The sequence below is a fragment of the Microtus pennsylvanicus genome, chromosome 8, assembly GCF_037038515.1.
Source record: "Microtus pennsylvanicus isolate mMicPen1 chromosome 8, mMicPen1.hap1, whole genome shotgun sequence".
Lineage (NCBI taxonomy): Eukaryota > Metazoa > Chordata > Mammalia > Rodentia > Cricetidae > Microtus > Microtus pennsylvanicus.
Genome location: NC_134586.1, coordinates 62,250,254 through 62,273,497, shown reverse-complemented (window position 1 = coordinate 62,273,497; position 23,244 = coordinate 62,250,254). Strand labels below are relative to the sequence as shown.

Genomic DNA, 23,244 nt, shown 5'->3' with positions numbered 1-23,244 from the left:
CCAAGATTCTGCCGTTTGGAGTTTGGAGATAGACTCTGAAGACAAGTAGAGCCAGGGATGGGACAGGGAAGCCACACTAGTGGCTTTCCCTTCCTTAGGGCCTGCAAGAACATCTCATGCTCCAGTAAGAGCCAAGAACCAGGCCCAAGGCGTCTGGGCAGAATTTGGAACAAAAGGTGCTGAAGGCAGGTGGCCTTGTCCTTGGCTACCTGTCACACACCAGTTTTTCAGCCTCCCACAGCCCGGACTTCCTCACAGTGACTCTTGTAGCTCTTGCTGAAGTGGTTTAAGAAATAGTTATTCTGGGCTGAAGGATTCTCTACTCTTTAGCAATAAAGGTAAATAAAGCTCGTCAGGTTTGTACCTGTGTCCTAAACTAAGAATGCGTGGGTGTGGAGGGACTCATGTATTTGGTCCCACATCATACTTATTGGTGCGGAGCCTCACAGAAGGCCACGGCTTCTCAAGCCCATTAGGATTAACAGACTGCTAATTGTGGTTCATCCCGCTGGGAAGACGACTCCTTTACCTAGAGTCAGCAATTGAAATCCAGCCTCAGAGACCTCGTTGGCTTCAGGGATGTTAACACACCCTTGCGGCTGGCAGTATGAGCACTACTGAGAAACCTGGAGCACTCTGCTGCCACCCCCTGGTGTTAACTAGTGCCCTGTGCACGTAGCCCACTCTCCACAAAGCACCGCCAGAGGCCTATCACCACTCACATTTTATTGAGGCCAGAGGGAGAGGGTGCTGGCTATTGAGAAGGAGTGTGCCCAACAGGTAAGGGGGACAGTCAGGCACATTTCACCTGGCTCCACCTTAGAAAAAGCCTGTAGCATAGGCACTGGTCCTCCCTGGGAGCCCCTAGCAGGGCTATGTGCAGACCTTTCAGGGAAAGAATGGGGTGGTAGCTGTCGTTCCATGATGCCCACCCCAAGAATGAGATGGTCATCTGTGGCAAGGAGGGAACAAAGTCATGGCTCATCTCCAAGCGCCAAGCGTCTGCCCTGCTCCTTCAGGTTTCTGGAAGACTTCAGTGCTCCTCTATGGATATCTTAAAAGTGGATGAGGCCATTTGCTGGACCATTTCAGCTGGTCGCAGGGAAGAGTGGAGCATCCTAAATTAAGGAGCACAATCTGTCATCCGGCATTCTGCTAGAGTCCTGATGAAGATAAGCCTCTTCCATACCTTTTAGGGCTAGCCACCTTGCCTGAGCATAAGAGCCAAGGCACAGGCGCAACAATTTGGAGTCTGGAGAATAGGTTAATCTCCACCTCCCCAGTGTCCAATGGGAACAGCCCAGCATCCCAGGCACAGTCTTTTGAAGTGTTCTGAAGGCCTAGACCTTTGTTCCTGCCTCTTGCTGCCAAGTGTCAGGCCACTGCTTCAGCTGCAGCTATGTAGGTGAGCAGTAAGAAAGAGGTAAGGCATCATATCACCTCTCAAGGAAACCAGTCTGCTTTCAGACTGGCCACTTTGTTGCTCCCCTCAAGTTAACAGCCAGTCAAGAGGGGCCAAGCCTCAGGCGGATGGGTGAGTATGGGCAGCCCAGAGGAAGAAAACTATGAGGCCTGGAGCCTGTTCCAGTCTCACAGCTACGGTGGACCATGGCGGGGGAAGACCAGTTCTGGAAGGCTTGGTGATGGCACAGGGCCAGTGCAGCTCAGCAGCAGTGCTCAGGGCATGAGGTCTGGTGAGGGGTGGGGCTCAGGTCCAGCCTCTCTCCTTTCCTGACAGAATGCCAGAAGGGAGAAAGCAGGCAACGGGTACAAGGGGGAGGGGCTGTTCTTCCGACCACATTTGTGGAGGGTGGGCCCCTTCCAGGCAGGGCAACATCACACATCAGTCATCTCATCCCCTAGCTCTGCATCTTCAGGCTCTCCTTCCTCATCTTCTTCCTCCTCTTCTTCTGAGGTCACATTAGGGTCATCGGCCTCTGCCAGGCATTTGGGACAGGAACAGATGAACAAGTAGTTCTCCCTTCAAAGGAAAGGGGTGATAAGTAAGTCAGTTGCTGGGATGGAAAAGCCCAGAGCCCAACCATGTCCCCAGCTGGCACCTGAGGATCTTGTGGCGGCTGTGGCGGCTGCGCTCCCGCTGACAGCAATCTAAGTAGCTGATACAGATTTCCTGTGGGGTAGAGAAGGGTATGATTGCTTATGCCCTCCATCAGATTAAAAAAGAGCTTCCCCAGCCAGGTGGTGGCAGCACACACCTTTAACCCCAGCACTCGGGAGGGAGATGGAGGTGGATCCCTGAGTTAGAGGTCAGCCTGGTCTACAGAACAAGTTCCAGGGCAATCAAGGCTACACAGAAACTCTGTCTCAAAACAAACAACAGAGAAAGAACTTCCCCAACAGCTGCCATATCTGTTGTCAACCACTGTCCCTTGCCTAGAAGCTAGGCCTTCAATACTCTTCAACTGATCCATTCTCCTGCCTCCAGCAGGTAAGACTTCCACCTGGGTCTGAGACAGACAAGGATGGAGGTTGGCCTCAGACCCTGAGGAAGACCAGTCAGTAGGCAAGCTCTGTAGATGGGATCAGAGGTTAATCTTGGTATGATAACTTGTATAGGAGAAAATTTTGTCAGGCTGTGACCACCAACCAGGACTCTCAATTCACACCAACCCCTGTGGCTCCAGCCACAAAGAAATCAAAAGGGTAGCTGGGGTCAGGGACCTGGGCACACAGCTCTACTTCAATCTGAGACTTTCTGAGGATGTCTGAAGAACTTGAAAGGATCAAAACATACTCATGGCAAAATGACTCCAGCCCTCGGGCCTGTGGTAACTCACCACCAGCCCAACAAAGGGACTCCAGCTAGATCCTGCTGCTCCCTGGAGAGAAACTGCAAGGCCCTATGCCCACCCATGCTGCCCAGCCCTCTCACCTCGCCTGGTTTAATGTCCTCCAAAGCGGTAACATGCAAAAGGAAGTTGTTTTCTGGGAAGGAAGTCTCTGCATTGGGGACACAACTGTGGTTGCCTGGGTCGCAAAAGACAGATAACAAGTGAAGTATGTCTGAGAAGAACCCAACACCTGGAACATACTAGGCAAGCATTCCACGACTGGTCTACACTCCCAGCCCTTAGTTTTGAATCAGGGTCAGGCTACCCTTGAACTTGTTGATGCTCTTGCGTCTAATTCACAAGCACATCACTATGCCCAGCAATGGAAATTAGTTTTTTTAAATGGTAATCCTAGCTGGGCAGTGGTGGCACACACCTTTAATTAATCCCAGCACTTGGGGCAGGGGTGGGGGGGAGGGCAAAGGCAAGCAGATCTCTGAGTTCAAGATCAGCCTAGTCTATAGTTCCAGGGCTACACAGAGAAACGCTAGCGGGAGGAGGGATGGCAAGGGACGGATGACAAAAACAAAAGCCAACAAAACAAAAATGTAATTCTAGGGGCAGGTAGATGACTCAGCAGGTAAAGGTGCTTGTTCCAAGCCTGACAACCTCAGTATGATCCCTAGAACCCACTTAGTAGAAAGACTCTACTCTGACCTCCATATGTGCACAATAGCCTGTGTGTGCATGTGAATAAATGTAAAAACAAAGCGGGGCAATGTGTGCTGGCACTAGCCTGTAATCAGTACTTGGGAGGCAGCGCAAGCAGATCTACATAAAATGTTCCAGGCCAGCCAGAGCCACATAGTGAGACCTTAACTAAAAAATACAACAAATATTAAAAAATAAAACTAAATTAATATTCTCAAGTCAAGTCTAGTGGCTCCCGGCCCCCATGAGGGAGACAGGAGGATTTGCTGTGAGTCTGAGGCCCAACTGATGGCACAAGTGAGTTCCAGTCTAGTCAGGACTCAAGAGACCCTGTCTCAAAAATACAAAGCAACTAAACAAAAAAAGCAGGGCATGGCATACCTGTAGCTCAGCACTTAGAAGATGGAACCAGGGCAATCGGGAGTTCAAAATCAGCCTTGGCTACATAGTAAGTTCAAGGTCAACCTGGGCTACAGGAAACCCTATCTCTAAACTTCAAAAAAGGCATTAATTAATACTGAACCCTTTATCACTTTTGTGGTTAAATACTGCAGGGAAGGGCAGGTGTGAGACCCCATATTCTGTCCCAGTACCCACTGCTCTTTCCTGAGGACAATGCTGATATAATGTGCCTTGCTCTATCACTGCCAAGCGGCTCTACCCTTACCCCACAAGACTGGCCATGTTCTCAGATGTGTCCCATTGTCTCACCTAAGGAGGTGAGAGGCTATGAGGGCATCTACAACAGACATTTATTTGTGTCTGCTAACTTAGAACCCTTGACCACCCAGCCTGGGAGGAGAGGTTATTTAGTAGTGAGGAAAGCAGGAGGTAGGAAACTGGGATCTGGAAAAGGTAGAAGGTGCAAAGGAGACAGGCTCTTCCAGCCTGAGGCCCCCTTCCAGGATCCTATAGGCCTCAGGCTCTCCCAGTGCTTCCTGACCACACCCCACAAGGCATGCCTCCCTTTCCAAGAAGCAGGGCTTTGTGCCTCCCCCTTAGGGGACATGGCCTACTATAACCGTCTACTAAAACACAAGCAGAAGGCTAGGGATGAATCCTTGGGTTTGGCTCCCAGTAACACGGCAAACAAGCAAAAGGAATGAATGAACGAATGAATGAATGAATGAATGAAAGAAAGAAAGAAAATGATAGAGCAATAATTTCCAAAGAAACACAGACCTAACCCCACTTCTAGACTTGCCCTAGTCAGCCCAAACAGGGCAAACTGGGAAAGATGACCTGGTAAGGGCAGAACCATGTGGACTCATTCCTCCCCAGTGCCAAGACTCACAGCAGCTCTGAAGCACGAAGAGGCCAGACCCTTCACAGTTCAGGAACTCGCCTGTTGCTGTAAGAAAGTAATGTGAAGACGTCAGTGGGAAAAGGAAATTAAACTCACAAGAACAAGACACCCTCTTCTCAGCATGGAGCCTGTGGATAGATCTCAGGACCATTTCTCATCTGCACACCTTGTGGCTTGAGCTGAAGCGTTCTATGGGTGCACAGGGGTTCCCTTCCCCTACCATGAGCTTAGCCCTCCCTAGCAAGAACTGTGCCCACTATCTGACTAGGGGAGCTCTAAGAATGGGGGAAGCCACAGCCCCATCTTACCAACCTGCCTCGATGTCCTTGTACAACTGGTCAATGAAGGTGTCCAGCTGTTCCCGGTCCTGCGGCTTCAGCTCCAGAGCATCACAGGCATGCACCCACTGGCTGAGGGAGCTGCAAGCCCCAGCAGCCCACAGTTGGAAACAGCCCAGCTCACAAGGCTCTCTTCATGCCCAAGCATGGTAAGCCCAGGCAGAAGAGTCTCCCACCCTATCCTGTTCTTTTTCTAAAGGACCTTATCTTCCCAAAAGAGCAGCAAGTTCCCCTGTCTTATTCCTCCCGTCCAGGTCACCCAATCCCACCCATCTTGAAAGAATCTTCCTACATTAATCCCCCATCTGAACCCTAAGGGACTACTTAATAGGTCTAGAACATTCTCTCCTGACCTGGTTCCAATCCCTTGACCATTGGTCCCAACAAGGGCAAAGAGAGACCGGAATCCATCTGGCGTGAACCACTGTAGGGAGAGAAAGGTAAGCCTTGGGCTGCTCTTCCTAATCCAGCTCTACAGTGGAGGCTTCTGAGAGCTGGCCTCACTTCGGCTCCAGGCCTGGAGCACCGGAAAGAGAGACTTCAGGTCCCACCCTGCCACACTCACCTGGCTGAGGGTTTCCTCATAAAGGGCCTCTGTGAAAAGGCTACGCAGAAGTTCCAGCTGGCCCTGGTTTAGGGGAAACAGAGGGACACTTGCAGCCCAGGAAACTTCCCCTTAGTACCAGGTAGTAAGTTGAGAAAAAAAAAAATGAAAGAGGTAAAAGGCGTCATATATGTGGCCTGAGCTTTCCCTGGGGACAGAGGCAGTACTTATTTCCAACTGTCTGAGGGATCCAAATATGGGTGTGAGCCCTAAACTTCTTCCTGTTTCTAGTACTTGTTCCAGCAAGGCTGAGGCGGCACCATCCTCACCCTCCCTTGGAGCTTCCCTGAGACTTCCTTGGCCTCTGACAAACTTGACTTTCTCCTTCTTTATTCTTTTTGTTGTTGTTTGTTTGAGAAAGGGTTTCTCTGTATAACAGCCCTGGCTGTCCTGGAACTCGCTCTGTCGACCAGGCTGGCTTTGAACTCACAAAATCTACCTGCCTCTGCCTCCTGAGTGCTGGGATTAAGGCGTGCGTCACTGCCATCGTTTCTTACTTTTTCTAGATCTAGTAAGCAACACCCTGAGCTACTTCTTTTGCACAGCTGCATTCCCACCCTCTGTCTGCCTCCCTTGGACAGTCTCTACCTTCTGGCAGCTCCAAAGGAAGGTTGAGGTCCTTAGTGTCTTATTCTCACCACATGAGTTTCACAACTCTCCCTGACCTATGGACCCCCGCCCTCCACTCTCCAGGAAACCTGCCCTGCCACTGCTGCCTTCCTCACGACTCTTGCCTTCCACATGCCGTAACAAGTACTCTTGGGTAGGACATGCAACCCCTCTTCCCTACTTCCAATTTTAGGTCTATATTTAGGTCACAAAGGTAAATGGGGCTAGGAATGCGCAGTCTTTGGGGAGAGTTTTAGAACCAGGCTTTAACTCCTACTGTAGCTGAAAAGAGACCAAATGTGGAGTTAGTCCCCTAAAGGTAGCCCAGACACCACAGGCCACTTGAAGGGTAGGGGAAAGAGGCCATGGGAGAAAACCAACCTTGAATTTGTCCCCTAGGAGTTTGTGGACAATTTCCTCCTCCTCATTGGCTGTTTTGCTGCAGAACTGGGAAAAAAGCCTGACCCAGTGGTCCTTGTCCTTGGCCTGGAGGACAAAGACACATGAGGCCATGTGCCCATGTGGAACAGAGGGCTTATGTTTCTCAAGTCCCTTCCATTAGGGAATCACCATCCAAGAGCTTCTGCCCAGGTCTCCTCCCTCCCACTCTGCCCACACAGAAGGGCTTGCCAGCTCCAAACACTGTGAAAATAGAAGGCCACTGAGGAAGAACAATACAGACAGAGGGGTCAGCATGAAATCTCTCACTTCATGTAAGAGATGCTGTCCTGGAATACTGGTGCCTGTCAATCAAATTCAGGAACTGCTGCTACATAAGACAGACATCTCATAGAAAAATTAAAACAGGCAAAACCAGAGCCACGGCCCATGCCTGTTTCTGGTGAACAAGCACTGGATGGTCTACGTAGCGAGCAGCCATCTTTCAAGAAAACTCAGGAGTAAGGGCATCCAAACAAGGTCAGATAACTGAGCCCCAGGGTTGACTAGGGGTCAGTTTCTCTGGCTCACCTGTTTCACTGTGGCCACCATCCGAGCCATCAGCATTATACTTGCTGTCTCCGGAGGATAGTGAACACTCCTGGGAAAAGAGAAAGTGTAGCCTAGAAATTCCCTCCCTAGGGGCAGCCCATTCTGATAGCCACAGAGACACTTCCTGCCCATCCATCCATCGGTTATGAAAGGCAGTACTTAGGCAAATTTGTATCCTTAGGGTATCTCTCTGTGGGTCTGAAAAGGGCTGAAGACTAGGGCTGGCTACTCAGATTAAAGGCACGGTGCCAAAAAATGTGACTTCTGTTTAAGCCTAACAGTGGAGAAAACATCTTGGGGATGGAACTCCCAACAGCTCCCAACAGCTGTGGAGCCCAGGCAGGAATGGAGGCAAGGATAAAGACAAGAAGAGACCTACCTCCATGCCTCCTGCAGCCTATTGAGGGGGTGCCGGGGGTCGTCCTGGGATGGGCCTGGGCACAGGATGCGGTGGTATTGCTCCGCAGCTGCCAGCCGACACTCTGCACTGCAGTACATCACCTGAGGTGGGGTGGACGTTAGCCCCCAGGACCTGGGTACTCACCTCGTTCAAATGCATTCTTTCTCTAACAGCCCCAGAACGAGAGCTCAGAGAGGGTAATACAGATGTACTAGGGGCATGCACCTAACCTAACCTTGTTATACTACATAAAGGGAAGAGCTTTTCAGCTTCTGACAGACTACCAAGAAAAAGGCATGTCCCGCCACACCTGCTTTCTGGATGATGGACACTGACCACAAGGAAGCTAAACAATTACTGGGCCCTTTCACTGTCACACACTAAAGTCTCCTTGGCCTTTTCCCTCCCCAGGGCATTCCCCAGGGGTGCTCACCTGGCAGTGGGGGCAGTTTTGGTGGAGGTCCTTGCGCACACTGCACAGCTCTGGGTGTGGGAGAACCTGGCCTGGTTTCCCAGTCAGCCTCTGGGCATTCTCCTCTGCCTTCTCCAGTGCCCGAAGACAGTGGTCACAAGCTGCAAGGAAGCCAGACACAGTGAGTGCCCTCTTTCAAGAACCCTCTAGCTCCTCCTGATCTCCTCCACTGTCTTTCCATCAGACTCAGTCATGGGGATCCCTGCCTCAGAAAAATATGGAAAGGCCTGTGGCTGGCAAAGCTAAGGATCCCACTTGCTCTGGCCCCTAACTCAGTCTTCACTGAGCATGGGTTATGCATGGCCTTTTAGTAGGGACGTCTGATTTGGTACAGAGCCCTTCAACATGATATCCAGACACTTACATTATGAGCGCAGACTCTAAGTTTTGTCTAAGAGAGCATCGTCCCCAAGAACCATTTTGGAGGGACCCCCCATTACAGGTACACAGTCCCAAACACAGAGGTAAGCAGTGATGTGGTTCTCAGGTCCTGTTCTCTAGGGAAAGACAGCATTTCCTCCCAGCACCCAGAGGGTTAGCCTGAAGATGTGTGAGGCTCTCTTCCATGCACAAAATGGCTGGGCCCGGACGCCACCTGAAGCAGGCAAGATATACTCACCTCGATACCGATAAAGTGCATTCCAGAGAAACTGTGAAGCCACCAGGGGCCTTTCAATGAAGATGGTCTCTCCCTTCCGGATCAGCTGTGTGGCGAACAGCCCCTTTCCCTAAAAGAGCAGAGAACAGACAGGGTAAGAAATAGCTCCAAACCCGCCATAGAGCCACATGCCTATAATCCTAGCACATGGAAACAGGGGGATCAGTAGTTCAAGGCTAGCCTGGGCTACATAAGACAGTTTAAAAAACAAAAACAAAAAAATAGGCTTGAAAGATCAGTCAGTAGTTAAGTGTACTTGTTCTATAATCATGAGGACCAGCGTGTGGATCCCAGTACCCACATAAGTAATCCAGGTGTCTGCTCCAAAGAAGGCAGAGACAGGAAGATCACTGGGACCTGTGGGGTATGAGCCAAGCAGATATGAGCCCGAGATTCAGGAAGAGACCCTGCCTCAGAATAGGTGGAACATAATGCAAGAAGACACACAATGCTCTCTTCTGGCCTCTGTGCACACACAGGCTTGCACACCTGCACACAGATGTATACACACACAAAAGTAAAAACAGGCTGAAAAGTTGGCTCAACAGTTTAGAACACTGGCTGCTCTTCCACAAGACCCAAGTTTAGCTCCCAGCACTCACATCAAGCAGCTTACACTGAAGGCCTCCACTGACACTAAGCACTTGTAGGATACACTTAGGCAAATACACACCTAAAAATAACTTTTAACAAAGACACAGTTCCAAGAGCTCTCAGGAGGCTGACCAGCTGCACCTCTGGTGAGAGCGGTCATCAGCCTCCTTTAATGCCTACTCTAGAAGCTGACTAACCTACTGTTGGCTGCACCTCTCTCTGTCCACAGGACTGAAGTACCTGCTCAAGGAGGGAGCCACCTCAGCAGCCACCAGGATACCTGGAGATAGACATTTCAGAATAGCTGGGGGCAAGGCCAAGATTCCTAGTAGGCTGGGGCCTCCTATACCAGCAGGGCTATCAGGATGGCACCGTCCTCAGTTCCCCTAGAAACCCTGCTGCTCAGGGTTACAGAGAAATCCTAGAACCCAGCAGAAAGCAGCCCAGTCCCGGGGAGAACTGATCTCTTCTTTGGTCAGGGCTCAGGGATGCACAAAGCACTAAATTAGTCCTCGAGCCAGCTCCCAACACCCCCTGGGACCCTCCCAGTGAATGCTTCCTACTGGAGAAGTGGGTAATCCAGTAATTCTGCCAGGTAGTTCCCGAGGTGTGGCGATACAGTGCACGTGAGCACCCTCATGAACTCTACCTTGTCACTAGCCAGGGTTTAAACGGCAAATCTCAGGCCCTGCCCAGACCCGTAAATCAGAATCTGCATCTTTATGTTAGTATGTGTGTCTATGTGTCTATGTGTGATGCACGTGCGTGAGTGCAGATGCTGTGTGGTAGTTACATGACAACCTTCAGCAGTCATGGGGTTCGGTTCTCTCCTGTCACTATGGGAACAGGGGAATGAACTCAGGTTCTCAGGCTTGCATGACAAGCACTTTTCCCATCTGAGCGATCTCATAGGCCAAAAATTTGCATCTTAATAGGATTATGGAAATTTCTATGTATGCTAAAGGTTAAGAAATCAGACAATAGTTGTTGGTTTGTTTTTTTTTTTTTTTTTTGGTTTTTCGAGACAGGGTTTCTCTGTGGCTTTGGAGCCTGTCCTGGAACTAGCTCTGTAGACCAGGCTGGTCTCGAACTCACAGAGATCTGCCTGCCTCTGCCTCCCGAGTGCTGGGATTAAAGGAATGCACCACCATCGCCCGGCCAGACAATAGTTGTTACGGGAGGTCCTCCCACTCCTCCAGCCTATCACCGCTGAGATACCAGCCCATTGGGGCGTGGTCTCTCTCCCTTTAAAAAAGCGGCCACTTCCCTCTCCTCTCTCTCTTCACTTCCTGCTCAGCCGGCAGCGACTAGACTTCCTTCCTGGTTGCGCAGAGGGCTGATGGTGATCTGTAAGTTTTTTCCCCTTTAAATAAATACCACCCTATTAATCATAATTCCAAACTGGTGTGGCATTGTTTATGACTTACGCCTTCAGTTGGCACCCAACGTTTGGTTTTAGAACCTCTCCTTTCCCCGCTAGGCTGCTGGCCTCGAGTTCGGCTTGGCGGGAGCCCTCCCTTCCTCAGCCGCCGCCTGTGCCTTGCAGTGGCGGCCTTGGCCTCCCCACATGGATTTGAATTCCACAGGCCAACGTAGTCTCTGCCCGCGTGGTTTGCTCTTTTCTGAGTCGTTTTTAAATCTCCCTTGCAAGCACAGCTCTTAAGTGGCGCGAACCAGAGCACGTGGTTGCTGAAAGCTGCAACCCCTCAGGGTGACTCTGTCACGTGGAGGCATAAGCGGCTTCCAGGTTGTTCTTCTCTACCCCTGGATTCTGGTTTCTGGTTCCATCTCTGGAATTGATTTAATTACATTTACTTTGTTGAGCAACTTACATTTTCCAGTTTTTAACAAATACTAGGCGGACTCTGAAACAGGACCCTGTTTTCGTCGAGACTTGGCAACTGCGCCACCTGCTGGATAATAGGTAATATGGCAGTTTTCGTTTCCAATGCAAATTTTACTGTTCTGGTTACCAATACAATGGGTTATATCATGCAAGGTTTATATGACTATGGGGATAACTTAATTTACTGGTTACTAGGTTTCAGTATTCTTTTGCATATTCTACCATTTAGGAAGATCATGGCACTCCTAAGAACCATACAATCTTTACTAGAAACTCATGCAGATCAGGAGATTCAGGATTTAAAAGAGACAATAATAAAGACAATAATAAAAAGACTTGAAATGATTGAAGAAATGATTGGAGCTGGTGAACAGAGTAATAAGGCACAAGGACAGAATACAATGCCAACACCAGCAATTAGAACTGGCTTACCCAAGGTTTTAGCGGCATACCCTATACTTAATTCTGACAAAGCGTCAACTTCTAAAGGCTCAAAGGGAGTCAGAGAAGCTAGATGGACGCCAATAGCAATGAATGATCTAAAAGAAATTAAGCAAGCTATTGTTAATTTTGGCTTGCACTCTGCATATGTAAAGGAAATGATAAGGACTTGGGCTTCTAATGCTAGAGCTACCCCCCATGATTTCCATCAGTTAGTGTTTGCAGTTTTAGATAATGGACCTTCCTTGATGTTTGGAATTTATTTCAGAGAAGAATCCAAACATATGGAACAGCAAGGAAGAGCAAAAGGTGTCGAGGTTTTCCAAGATCAAATTCTTGGTGCAGGAGAATATGCTGATCCACAGGTCCAAGCTCTTTATGATGATGAAGTACTGTGTCTATGTCACCAAGCAGCTTTAAATGCTTGGAATAGCCGGGCGGTGGTGGCGCACGCCTTTAATCCCAGCACTCGGGAGGCAGAGGCAGGCGGATCTCTGTGAGTTCGAGACCAGCCTGGTCTACAAGAGCTAGTTCCAGGACAGGCTCCAAAACCACAGAGAAACCCTGTCTCGAAAAACCAAAAAAAAAAAAAAAAATGCTTGGAATAGGATACAAGATCCAGCAAAAAAGGGTTGAATCATATACCAGAATTAGGCAGGGACAGAGAGAACCCTTTATTGACTTTTTGCAAAGATTAATTAAGGCTCTGGACATAGGGGTAACAGACCCAGAAGCTAGACGAATACTTCTTGAATCTCTAGCTTTTGAGAATGCAAAAAGATAATTGGGCCTTTAAAGTCTAGATCAGCACCTATGGATGAATGGATTCAGCATATGATGAATGTTGAGACTTTTAGCTATAACGATGAATCTTGGGTAGGAGACGCGATTTCCACAGCAATGAGGAGACATCAAACTGCCAGGTGTTTTAATTGTGGTAAATTAGGACATCTGAAAAGGGATTGCAGGCACAGAATTTCTAGGAATATTATCTCCTCTGGGAATGACAAAAATAGGAGACCTAGGCCTTCAGGTATATGTAGGAGATGCGGTAAAGGCCGACATTGGTCCAACGAATGCAGGTCAAAACAGACAAACAAGGCAACCCGATACCGTCGGGAAACTCCTTGAGGGGCCTCTCGCAGGCCCCCAAGCCAACAGTGGCCCAGTCATTCCCAGTCACAGTGGAGAACGTGCCTCACCAAGAAAATTAAAAGCTCCAATTTCTGCTGTAAAAAGTAATACTGGTCTAAATGATGAAATACGTGTGGAGGATGAGTCAAAAAACCCAGTAGGACAGAGTAAACGTATATTTTGGCAGACTTCTATTAATGATCAAAGACCAAAGCTAAGAGTCTGTATAAATGGCACTTTTATTGAAGGCTTATTAGACACAGGTGCGGATGTAAGTATCACTACCCCAAAATCTTGGCATCCGAATTGGCCTCTTCAAGAGGTAGATGTTCAGTTCCTGGGAAGTGGAACCCTATCTCGTGTAAAACAAAGCACAAGATGGGTTGAATGCATAGGGCCCGAAGGGCAAAGAGGAAGACTAAGGCCATATATAGCCAATATTGCCATAAATTTATGGGGCCGTGACCTGCTACAGCAATGGAATACCCAGATTAACATTCCTGTAGTTCCAGGAACTCATAATTCTGGGAAGGATATGATGAGGTATTATGGAAAAAGGTCACCAGCCATTCAGGCTGTACAAGAACATACAGCAAATACCAAACCTTTAGAGGTACCAACAGCCCTACCTTTAAAATGGCTAACTGAGAAGCCAATATGGATCAAACAGTGGCCTCTAGCTGAAGATAAACTACAGGCATTGGAACAGCTGGTGCAAGAGCAAATAGATGCTCGCCACATTGAAGAATCAACCAGCCCTTGGAATTCTCCTGTGTTTGTTGTAAAAAAGAAATCTGGTAAATGGAGAATGGTGACAGATCTAAGAGCTGTCAACAAAGTAATTCAACCTATGGGCCCACTACAATCTGGAATTCCTTTGCCTTCTCTGTTACCAAAAGGATGGCCTCTTATAGTTGTTGATTTGAAAGATTGTTTTTTCACTATACCGTTACAAGAAAAGGATAGAGAAAAATTTGCCTTCACAGTGCCTACTTATAATAATTCTCAGCCTAATAGGAGATATCAATGGACTGTCCTCCCACAGAGTATGCTCAATAGTCCTACATTGTGCCAATATTTTGTAAGTAAGCCATTGGAAATAATTCATAAACAATTCCCCAAGCCCATAATTTATCATTACATGGATGACATCTTGTTATCTGATTCAAATAAAGATACTTTAGAAAGGATGTTTGAAGAAGAAAGTCCTGCCTAGGTGGGGATTACAAATTGCCCCTGAAAAGATTCAAAGAGGAAATTCTATTAATTACCTAGGTTACAGAATAGGGTTAGAGAAAATTAAAACGCAAAAGGCACAAATTAGGAGAGACCGGTTAAAGACTCTTAATGACTTCCAAAGATTGTTAGGAGACATTTCCAGTCTACGACCAGCTGTTGGGATAACACCTGATCTAATAGTTCATTTAAACAAAACCTTAGATGGTGATAAAGATTTGAATAGTCCAAGAAAACTGACAGCTGAAGCAGAAAAGGAACTGACAATGATTGAGGAAAAATTACAGGAGGCACATGTGGATAGGGTGAACCCAAATCTTAGCTGCATCCTAGTCATATTGCCTTCCAGAATTTCTCCTACAGGGATTCTAATGCAGAGGGAAGATATTATTTTAGAGTGGATATTTATACCTAATAAACCAAGTAAAAAATTAAAAACTTATGTGGAAAAAGTCTCTGAATTAATTATAAAAGGTAAGCTTCGTCAACTAGCAGGTATAGACCCAGCAGAAATTATAGTGCCTTTTACTACTGAAGAAATAAAAAAGTTATGGGAAGACAATGAACAGTGGCAAAGAGCTTGTGCTAATTTTTTGGGAGAAATTAATAGCAACTATCCCAAAAGTGGTAGACATAACCTCATAAAAAGAACTTCTTGGATTCTTCCTAGAATTGTACGTGATGCTCCAATAACTGGAGCCCGTACTTTCTATACTGATGCAAATAAATCAGGGAAAGCAGGTTACAAGTCAGATGAATTGAGTAAGGTGGAACAAAGCCCTTATAATTCTGTCCAGAAGGCAGAATTATATGCCATTCTTATGGTGCTAAGGGATTTTAAAGAACCTCTTAATATAGTTACAGACTCACAATATGCAGAAAGAGTTATCTTGCATATTGAAACCGCTGAGTTTATACCAGATGACACAGAGTTGACTTCATTGTTTATCCAGGTACAAGACATAATCAGTAATAGGCTTTGTCCGATGTACATAACACACATCCGGTCCCATACAGGTCTCCCTGGTCCTCTAGCCCAAGGCAACGCTGAGATTGATCAATTATTGATTGGAAGTGTGTTGCAGGCCTCAGAATTTCATAAGAAGCATCATGTCAATAGTAAAGGCCTAAAGAAAGAATTTTCCATTACTTGGCAACAAGCTAAGGACATTATAAAGAGATGTCCTACTTGTTCTTTCTATAATCAAACACCGTTGCCTGCAGGGAGAAATGAAATCTGACAGATGGATGTGTTCCACTTTATGGAATTTGGTAAATTAAAATATGTACACCACACCATAGACACGTATTCAGGTTTTCAATGGGCTACTGCCCTGAGCTCAGAAAAGGCTGATTCAGTAATCACACATTTATTGGAAGTTATGGCCATCATGGGTATACCTGCGCAAATAAAGACAGACAATGGTCCAGCATATGTATCTAAGAAAATGAAACGCTTTTTTGATTATTATAATATAAAGCACATTACAGGGATACCAAATAATCCTACAGGTCAGGCAGTTATAGAAAGATCAAATCGTACTATAAAGGATATGCTGAACAAACAGAAAGGGACTGAAAATACCCCCAGAAATAGATTACATAATGCTTTACTAACCTTGAATTTTCTTAACGCTAATGAGAAAGGAAGGACAGCAGCAGAAAGACATTGGATAATGGAAAAGTCTGCTGAACTAAATCAACCGATTTATTTCAAAGATGTGCTGACCTCTCAGTGGAAGCCAGGAGATGTGCTACGTTGGGGAAGGGGTTTTGCTCTTGTTTCCACAGGAGAAGAAAAATTGTGGATACCATCAAAATTAATAAAGTTTTGATTTGAAGAGGAGAAACCTCTTGGAAAGGAGAAATGACAACTCATCCACAATGATGATATTCATACAGGTGGTAAGAAAAACATATAGAATGGGGGCAGGGTTCTGTTCTTATCTCCACAGGAAAACACTCATCTTTGAAAAATTCAAGGGACCCTGGATGTTTGGATACTGACAGATGGAAAAATACCTGCCCAATAGGAAATATCAAGAAAACTGAATGGGTTGTGTAAGTAATATTAAACCATATTTCTAAATTTATAAAGCTGGTTTTGAAGTTGGACTCTGGCTCAATCCTTCTCCAATTCCAAGCCTGTTAGTATGAGAAAAACCCAGAGTTTCTGGAGTTTCTGTCTCATGTCAAGAGCCATGATATGGGACAGAAAGAAATATGAGTTTAGAAAACATCTTTGCTTTTCTTCATATCTACTATACTTTTCATTGAATATATCTATCATGTCTTTCATTGAATATATATATATGTCTATATATGTCTATATGATTAATGTTTAAGTTTTTCATAATGAACAATGAGTTTTTCCTGAAGTGACATTTGAAGTTTCCAGGAAGAAGATGGGGCCCCATAACAACAACTCCACCTGGTTGATATGACGTCATGATACTGATAGCGCTACTACAAGACCTGCTTTGGGTACCAGCTGCACAAGACAGTTCCAACTTGGTTAGCTGAAATGGTGCACATCTTATACAACATTTTGGCCAGACCTGCACAAAATACTCAGAGACTATTGGCAATTTTAAAAGACATTGATCTTGAAATTTAATCATCATTTTACTTTCACAGGATCCCCCAGAAAGAACGTCGCCCCCATGACAGCTGGAAGTAATTCTAGAGGACGACGTCCCCTCTCCCAGTAAAGTTTGCCCTTGGGTTTAGGGATATCATTTAGGGGTTGATTATAATTAGTATACGATTGAGGGTTGGGGGAGGAATTTTATAAGCTCAGGGATCATTTTGAAAAAAAAAAGAGGGATGATGGGATAATAGATTTGTAATTGTGAGTTACTGTTTTTAGACAAATATATTGGTATAGATTCTTGTATATTGATACAAAGTTAAATTATATTGACTATTGTATGCATACATGTTTCTACCTCTGTTCAAAACATTTTTATGTATTGACATATATTGTATTGATATATATATTGTATATATTTACCATATTGCAGTGTACATTTCTACCTCTGATTAAGATACTTATATAATGCTTGTGTATTGATGTATATTTACCTACTGCAATGTATATTTGTACATTGTTTATATTTGGAGGTCATTGTCCTCATTTGTTTCACAGTCGTTTATTGTCTTAGTCTTTAAGTTAGATAGATATTGAGAATTATATAGACTAATAGTCATCTAAGTTTGTCATTTATAATTAGAATAATCAGGTTCTTTAGATATATAGAGATTATACTCAGTATAGATAATCTTCAACTTCTTCAAAGAGCTGTAGAAAATGGCCTTTAATCTAACTCAAGAGTTTTGTGGTAGTGAGACACAATTGCTCCTGGCAACACCACTCTATTCCCGAGAGAATGTTGAGCACCAAAGACACTCCACCTGGAGCCTTTCTTTTTGGCAGAACTGGCCTTGGGGCAAAGAAATGCCCATACCTCAACCACTGACAAAGATACAGAGCGTGCATCAATGGATAAAACAGGGCTGTCTTATCCTGTATCCTGCCAAGACAGGGTAAGATAGTTTTGAAAAGTTGCTTGCCTTTGAAAATGGTATGTCAGTTATGTTAGGCCTTAGCCAAAGTTGGTTGCTTCAACGCTGCTAATGTGACTTTGGGTGATTGCCTAGGTAGCTAGTTGTCTCTGTGATTTGTTGCATGTTTTGGAAGTTGTTTTACTGAACTTCCTAATTAACCAGGTAACATTATTTCCCTTCTCAGATCTTCGATGGGGTTGAAGACTATATAGATGTAGTTACTTTTCTCTCATGACTTGGCCAAGTTGTTTATTATACAAGACCTAGTTAGAATAGGATATTTGTACTTATTGTATATAATTTCATAGTAGGTTTAGAACTCTCTTATTTAAACAAAAGGGGGAGGTGTTACGGGAGGTCCTCCCACTCCTCCAGCCTATCACCGCTGAGATACCAGCCCATTGGGGCATGGTCTCTCTCCCTTTAAAAAAGCAGCCACTTCCCTCTCCTCTCTCTCTTTACTTCCTGCTCCTCTGGCGACTAGACTTCCTTCCTGGTTGTGCAGAGGGCTGACGGTGATCTGTAAGTTTTTTCCCCTTTAAATAAATACCACCCTATTAATCATAATTCCAAACTGGTGTGGCATTGTTTATGACTTATGCCTTCAAATAGTGGTGTATGCCTTTAGTCCTAGCATTAGGGAGGCAGAGGCAGGCAGATTTCTTTCTGAGTTCAAAACCTAGAGTCTACATAGTGCATTCCAGGACAGCCAGGACTATACAGAGAAACCCTGTCTTGAAAATAAAAAGCCTAGCCGGGTGGTGGTGGCGCACGCCTTTAATCTCAGCACTTGGGAGGCAGAGGCAGGTGGATCTCTGTGAGTTCGAGGCCAGCCTGGTCTACAAGAGCTAGTTCCAGGACAGGCACCAAAGCCACAGAGAAACCCTGTCTCAAAAAACCAAAAAAAGAAAAAAAAAGAAAAGGCCTAATCTGGCACACATTACACATCAGGGCAAAGAGAGAGCCCTTAAACTATTCTCTAACACACACACACACACAGAGGGAGGGACAAACAGACGGACAGACACTGGCTTCAAACTTGTCCTCTGGAATGCTAAAGTTACAGGTATGAGTTACCACCTCTAGTTCCACTGCTATTTTCTGAGCAAGATTAAGAACTCACGAGAACTTGGAGCCTAGGCAGTTAATGGTTCTGCTGACACTTACTGCTTCAGCAAGTGATGGTGCTCCTGCCAACAGAGCTGCCATCACAACGGGGCAGAGAAAATGCCCTGTCACTGTGCTCGCCACAGCAGCTTCCTGTTTCCCTTCAGCACTGGCACTGGATACAGATGGGCCTTTGCCACCCTCAGAGCAAATCTCAACCTATGCATAACCCAGATAGCTTCTCTTTCTTTTAAGCTAACCCTGAACGTGTGTTAGTTCTTCTAAAGGTAGGGATAACAGGTATGTGCCACTACCCTACTCCAGAAGCTAGTTATAGGATAGAGAAGGAGAAATAAGGTGACAGCGAAGCCCACAACCCCCCTTGACTTCCTTCTTGGAAGCCTTGTCTCTACACTTTGTTGCCCCTGGGATCAACCAAGCAAAATGAAAACTCAGCCTTCCTGGAATAGACAAAGCAGCCAGAACAGAGAGACCCATGTGACCTCTGACAATTTCAAATCTTGAAACTGGGTAACTAACCAGACATAGTGGTGCATGACTTTAATCCTGGTACCAAAGGTTAAGAAGCCTAGTGGCACAGTTCAAACATCAGGATGAAAAGTGAGGGAAACAACCCTTGAACTATTCTTTCTCTCTCCCCCCCTTACACACACACCACAGGCTGTCTTCAAACTCGTTTTATCCTCTGGAATGCAGAAGCAGGCAGATCTCTGATGCAGAAGGAGAGGCCACACTGATCTACAGAATGACTTCCAGGACAGCCAAGCCTTCACAGAGAAATCCTGTCTAGGGGAGGAAAAAAAGGATACCTATACCTCTCCCTCTCCCTCTCCCTCTCCCTTAGGTCCTGGATGACCAAACACAGAAAATATTTAGTCACTAAAGCAAAGGAGAGCCAGAGGAATGGTGTCTGGTGTCTGTAACCCCAACATTCAGGAGGAAGGAGAATTAGGAGTTCAAGGTCACTCAAACAACAGAGCTGCAGAGATGGTTCTGTGGTTAGGAGCAGATTGCTCTTCCAGAGGAAGTAGGTTGTTTCCCAGTACCCACATGGCAGCTCACAACTGTCTGTAACTCCAGTTCCAGGGAATCTTACACCTTCACACCAATGCACATAAAATAAATTTAAAATAAAAAATTTTATTTTATAAATATAAATAAAAAATAACAAAAACAAGCAAAGAGAAAGAATCAAGAGTTGTTCCTTTCTAATGTCACTCGGTCCTCAAACATACAAAAGTATTTCAAGAAAAACAGCTCCAATGCAGATCAGGAAGCACGCAAGGTTGGGCACTGGAGCTCACACCTGCCTGGTGTCTCAGAATCTGGGAAGCTGATGCATGAGGACTACCTTAAATTAAAGGCTAACCCAATCTATGTAATGTGGTTCTCTGCCTTCCTCGTGTGTGGCGACCCCAACCATAACCTTATTTTGTTGCTACTCCATAACTGTAATTTTGTTACTGTTATGAATTGTAATTGAGCATCTGTCTTCTGATGGTCTTAGGCAACTCCTGTGAAACAGATTGTAACTCACAGGTTGAGAGAACCGCTGACATAATACACAGTAAGACCACATCAGAAGGAAGAAGAGGTCAAGAGAAGGGAGGAGAAGAGGGAGGGAATACAAACTTTAAGAGATGATTATACAAAACTCTTAGACCATACAGTATATGTAAGTCTTATTTATTATGGCAGCCAGGTGGCTCAGTGGGTTAAAGTGTTTGCTGCATCAGACTTGATGACCGAGTTCCATCTCCAGAGCTCACAGTGGAAACAGAGACCCTGCTACTGAACATTGTCTTCTGACCTCTACAGGATGTGGCACGCATGCATCCATGTCCAGATACACACACATACCATCCACACAAGCAATAATAAAACACTTTAAAGAGCAGGAGATTCCATTAAAAATATATAATCTTCCATTAAGTGATTTTTTATAGAAAAATACAATAATCAAGATAATTCAAAAGCAAGGAAGCCCAAAATAGCGAGCCATGCTGGAACCTAGCTAGTGTACACATTCCAACTATTGGACCTCAAGTTAGGTTTCTGTCCCCACTGATTTGTCTCTGGCATAACAATTCATAGATTATTCCTCCTAATTTCCACAGAAGCAGTACAAAGTGGCTAAAACTAGCTCGCACTTGACCCCTCCCGTCATGCTTCAGGAGATAGTTCTCTAAAACTTTCTACCCTAAGGCAGGCGTAAGTGTGGTAACCTGAGGAAGCCAGCACAAAGGGAGAAGACTAGTATACATCAGTCACGACAGATGGCACAGCTGCCAGACGCCCACGATAAGCTGAGTCCACACGGGAAGGCAATTCTCCCCAGCAGGAGGTTAGGGCTAAGCAGAGGAACATGACCAGTTGGAGTTCCTGTTTGTTTTTGAGGCAGGATTTTCCTCTGTACCCCAGGCTGACCTAGAACTCACAACAGTCCTCCTGCCTCAGTCTCCTGAGTGCTGGAGAACAGGCCAGGGCTAATCACCAGCTGGGGTCCCGAGAGAAGGGGGGGGGAGCAGAACTAGCAAGAAGATTGGCAGAAGTGAAAAATGAGCAGGAAGTGAAGAACGGAGAAGGCCAGGATAGGGGAGAGGTAGTAGAGATGAACGGTGATTATTACGGGATCTGAGACACCTCAAACTGTGGGTCCCCAGAAGCACCAGAAGCTCTGGGTGGAAATGGGAATGGGAACAGCTAAGGACACAAAGGATATAGGAGCTGACTTTGCACCCAAGGAGAGGAGTGCTCGCAATGCCTACAGAACAAAAAGACTAAAAGAGTTTGGGATGGGAACCTGTACCATCTGGAGATGCTGACAGCAGATGACTCCAAAGCTAACATCCTGAGCCAAGGACCAAGGATATGCACATCATTATTACTATATTATTACTAATTCAACTCGACGCTTGCCCTTACGAATGCAAACGATAAACCATTTGCATATGTCAACTGGCAGAGTCAGAGGAAAAAAAAGAGTGCTGGGAATAACCAAGTCTTTCTGCACTGAAACCCAGCAGTGAGACCTTTGCTCCCAGGGGTGATGAATAAGCTTTGACATAAAGGAGCCATAGTAAGGATTTGGCAGAGTGAAGCGTGGCTCTCCCCTGAAACACATCAGTCAACTCTAACCAAATAGAAATGGACTCAAGGATATGGAAGATGTACTGAAAGAAAACAGGGGAGGGGGGGTTTCAGGCACTACCAGGCAGTAACCCAGCCCGGGAGGTGAGAGCGGAAAGATCAGTTCAAGGCCACCCTTGAATACAGGAAGCCCTCTTTTCAAACTAAAGAGGTAGCTTTTAAAGACATAACTTTAAGCCGGGCAGTGGTGGCGCACACCTTTAATCCCAGCACTCGGGAGGCAGAGGCAGGTGGATCTCTGTGATCTGTGAGTTCGAGGCCAGCCTGGTCTACAAGAGCTAGTTCCAGGACAGGAACTAAAAGCTAAGGAGAAACCCTGTCTCGAAAATAAAAAAAATAAAAAAAAGATGTAACTTTAATATACTTACATGTGCACAAGTACAATACCAAGTGATTTTTATCTTTACTTATGTGCATTTTCTATTCTACAAGGAACTAATAAAACACGATAATAGAGACGGGCGTAGTGGTACCCGCCTTTAATCCCAGTACTGGAGAGGCAAAAGTCAGCCTGATCTACATACACAGTGAGTTCGAGGCCAGCCAGAGCTACACAGTGAGACCCTGTCACGAAATCATACCATTTTCTTATTTAAAACCCTTCAGATAAGCACTCGGTGTGTGGGTTCCGGTCCAAGCTCCCTAACTCTCCAAGCCTCCACCCATACCTCATTGAGAAGGGACGCTGGGGTGCCAGGGTGATTTATACCTCAGTTCCCTTGGCTAAGCACTCCCCACCCACCGCCTTCTGATCAGCAAGCTACGCCCCACACCTAGCCAAGAGCTCCCCAACCTGGTCCAGGAGATTGTCCCAACCCCAGGACCTCCCAAAACCTCAACTCCACCCAGGACATCGCAGCCCCGCCACGAGCCAGTGGGCCGTGTTCCGCCGGGAGGGGTGCGCACGCAGGCTCCAGGGTGAGCTTCCCCCGCGCGAAATCGCCACGAGCCTGGGAGCGAGGGCAGACCCTGCGCCCCGGGCCCGAGCAGGGGCCAGGCCGGCGCCGAGCAGGCCGAACTCCAGGCTGTGGGCACGGGTTCCCGGGGCGTCTCCCCCGGCGGAATCCCGTCCGGTCTCACCTTGGCGCTGCTCACAAAACGGACTTCCACGGCGCCCCGGGCGCCGCCCGCCACGCCCACGCAGAAGGAGAACACGTCGCACATGGAGGCAGCCATCTTGGGCACGCCTCCGCCTTCTGACCCTTGACCCCGTCCCGGGAGGCCCCGCCCATCGAGCCGCCTAGCGCCCACCCTCCATCCGCACCCCG

General features: G+C 46.5%; 1 protein-coding gene across 1 annotated transcript; it reads right to left on the bottom strand.

Moving 5' to 3' along the window:
• Positions 1-92: 92 nt before the first annotated feature.
• On the bottom strand, positions 93-23,198 carry Smyd5 (SMYD family member 5). The gene is made up of 13 exons (XM_075983681.1): positions 23,057-23,198; positions 8,842-8,950; positions 8,184-8,323; positions 7,730-7,851; positions 7,330-7,399; positions 6,742-6,846; positions 5,713-5,775; positions 5,501-5,571; positions 5,122-5,228; positions 4,798-4,854; positions 2,894-2,988; positions 2,061-2,131; positions 93-1,981 (listed from the first exon to the last, which is right to left on the bottom strand). The coding sequence occupies exons 1-13, from the start codon at positions 23,150-23,152 to the stop codon at positions 1,837-1,839; spliced, it is 1,251 nt and encodes a 416-aa protein (XP_075839796.1). The 5' UTR covers positions 23,153-23,198; the 3' UTR covers positions 93-1,836.
• Positions 23,199-23,244: the final 46 nt, after the last annotated feature.

Bases quoted from the DNA above. Each gene is read 5' to 3' on its own strand.
- Smyd5 (XM_075983681.1), bottom strand. From the start codon at position 23,152: ATGGCTGCCTCCATGTGCGACGTGTTCTCCTTCTGCGTGGGCGTGGCG. The intron at 8,951-23,056 runs GTGAGACCGGAC...CTGCTCTTTTAG, and splicing joins GTTTTGTGAGCAGCGCCAAG to GGAAAGGGGCTGTTCGCCAC. The intron at 7,400-7,729 runs GTAGGTCTCTTC...CTCTTTTCCCAG, and splicing joins AGGCTGCAGGAGGCATGGAG to GAGTGTTCACTATCCTCCGG.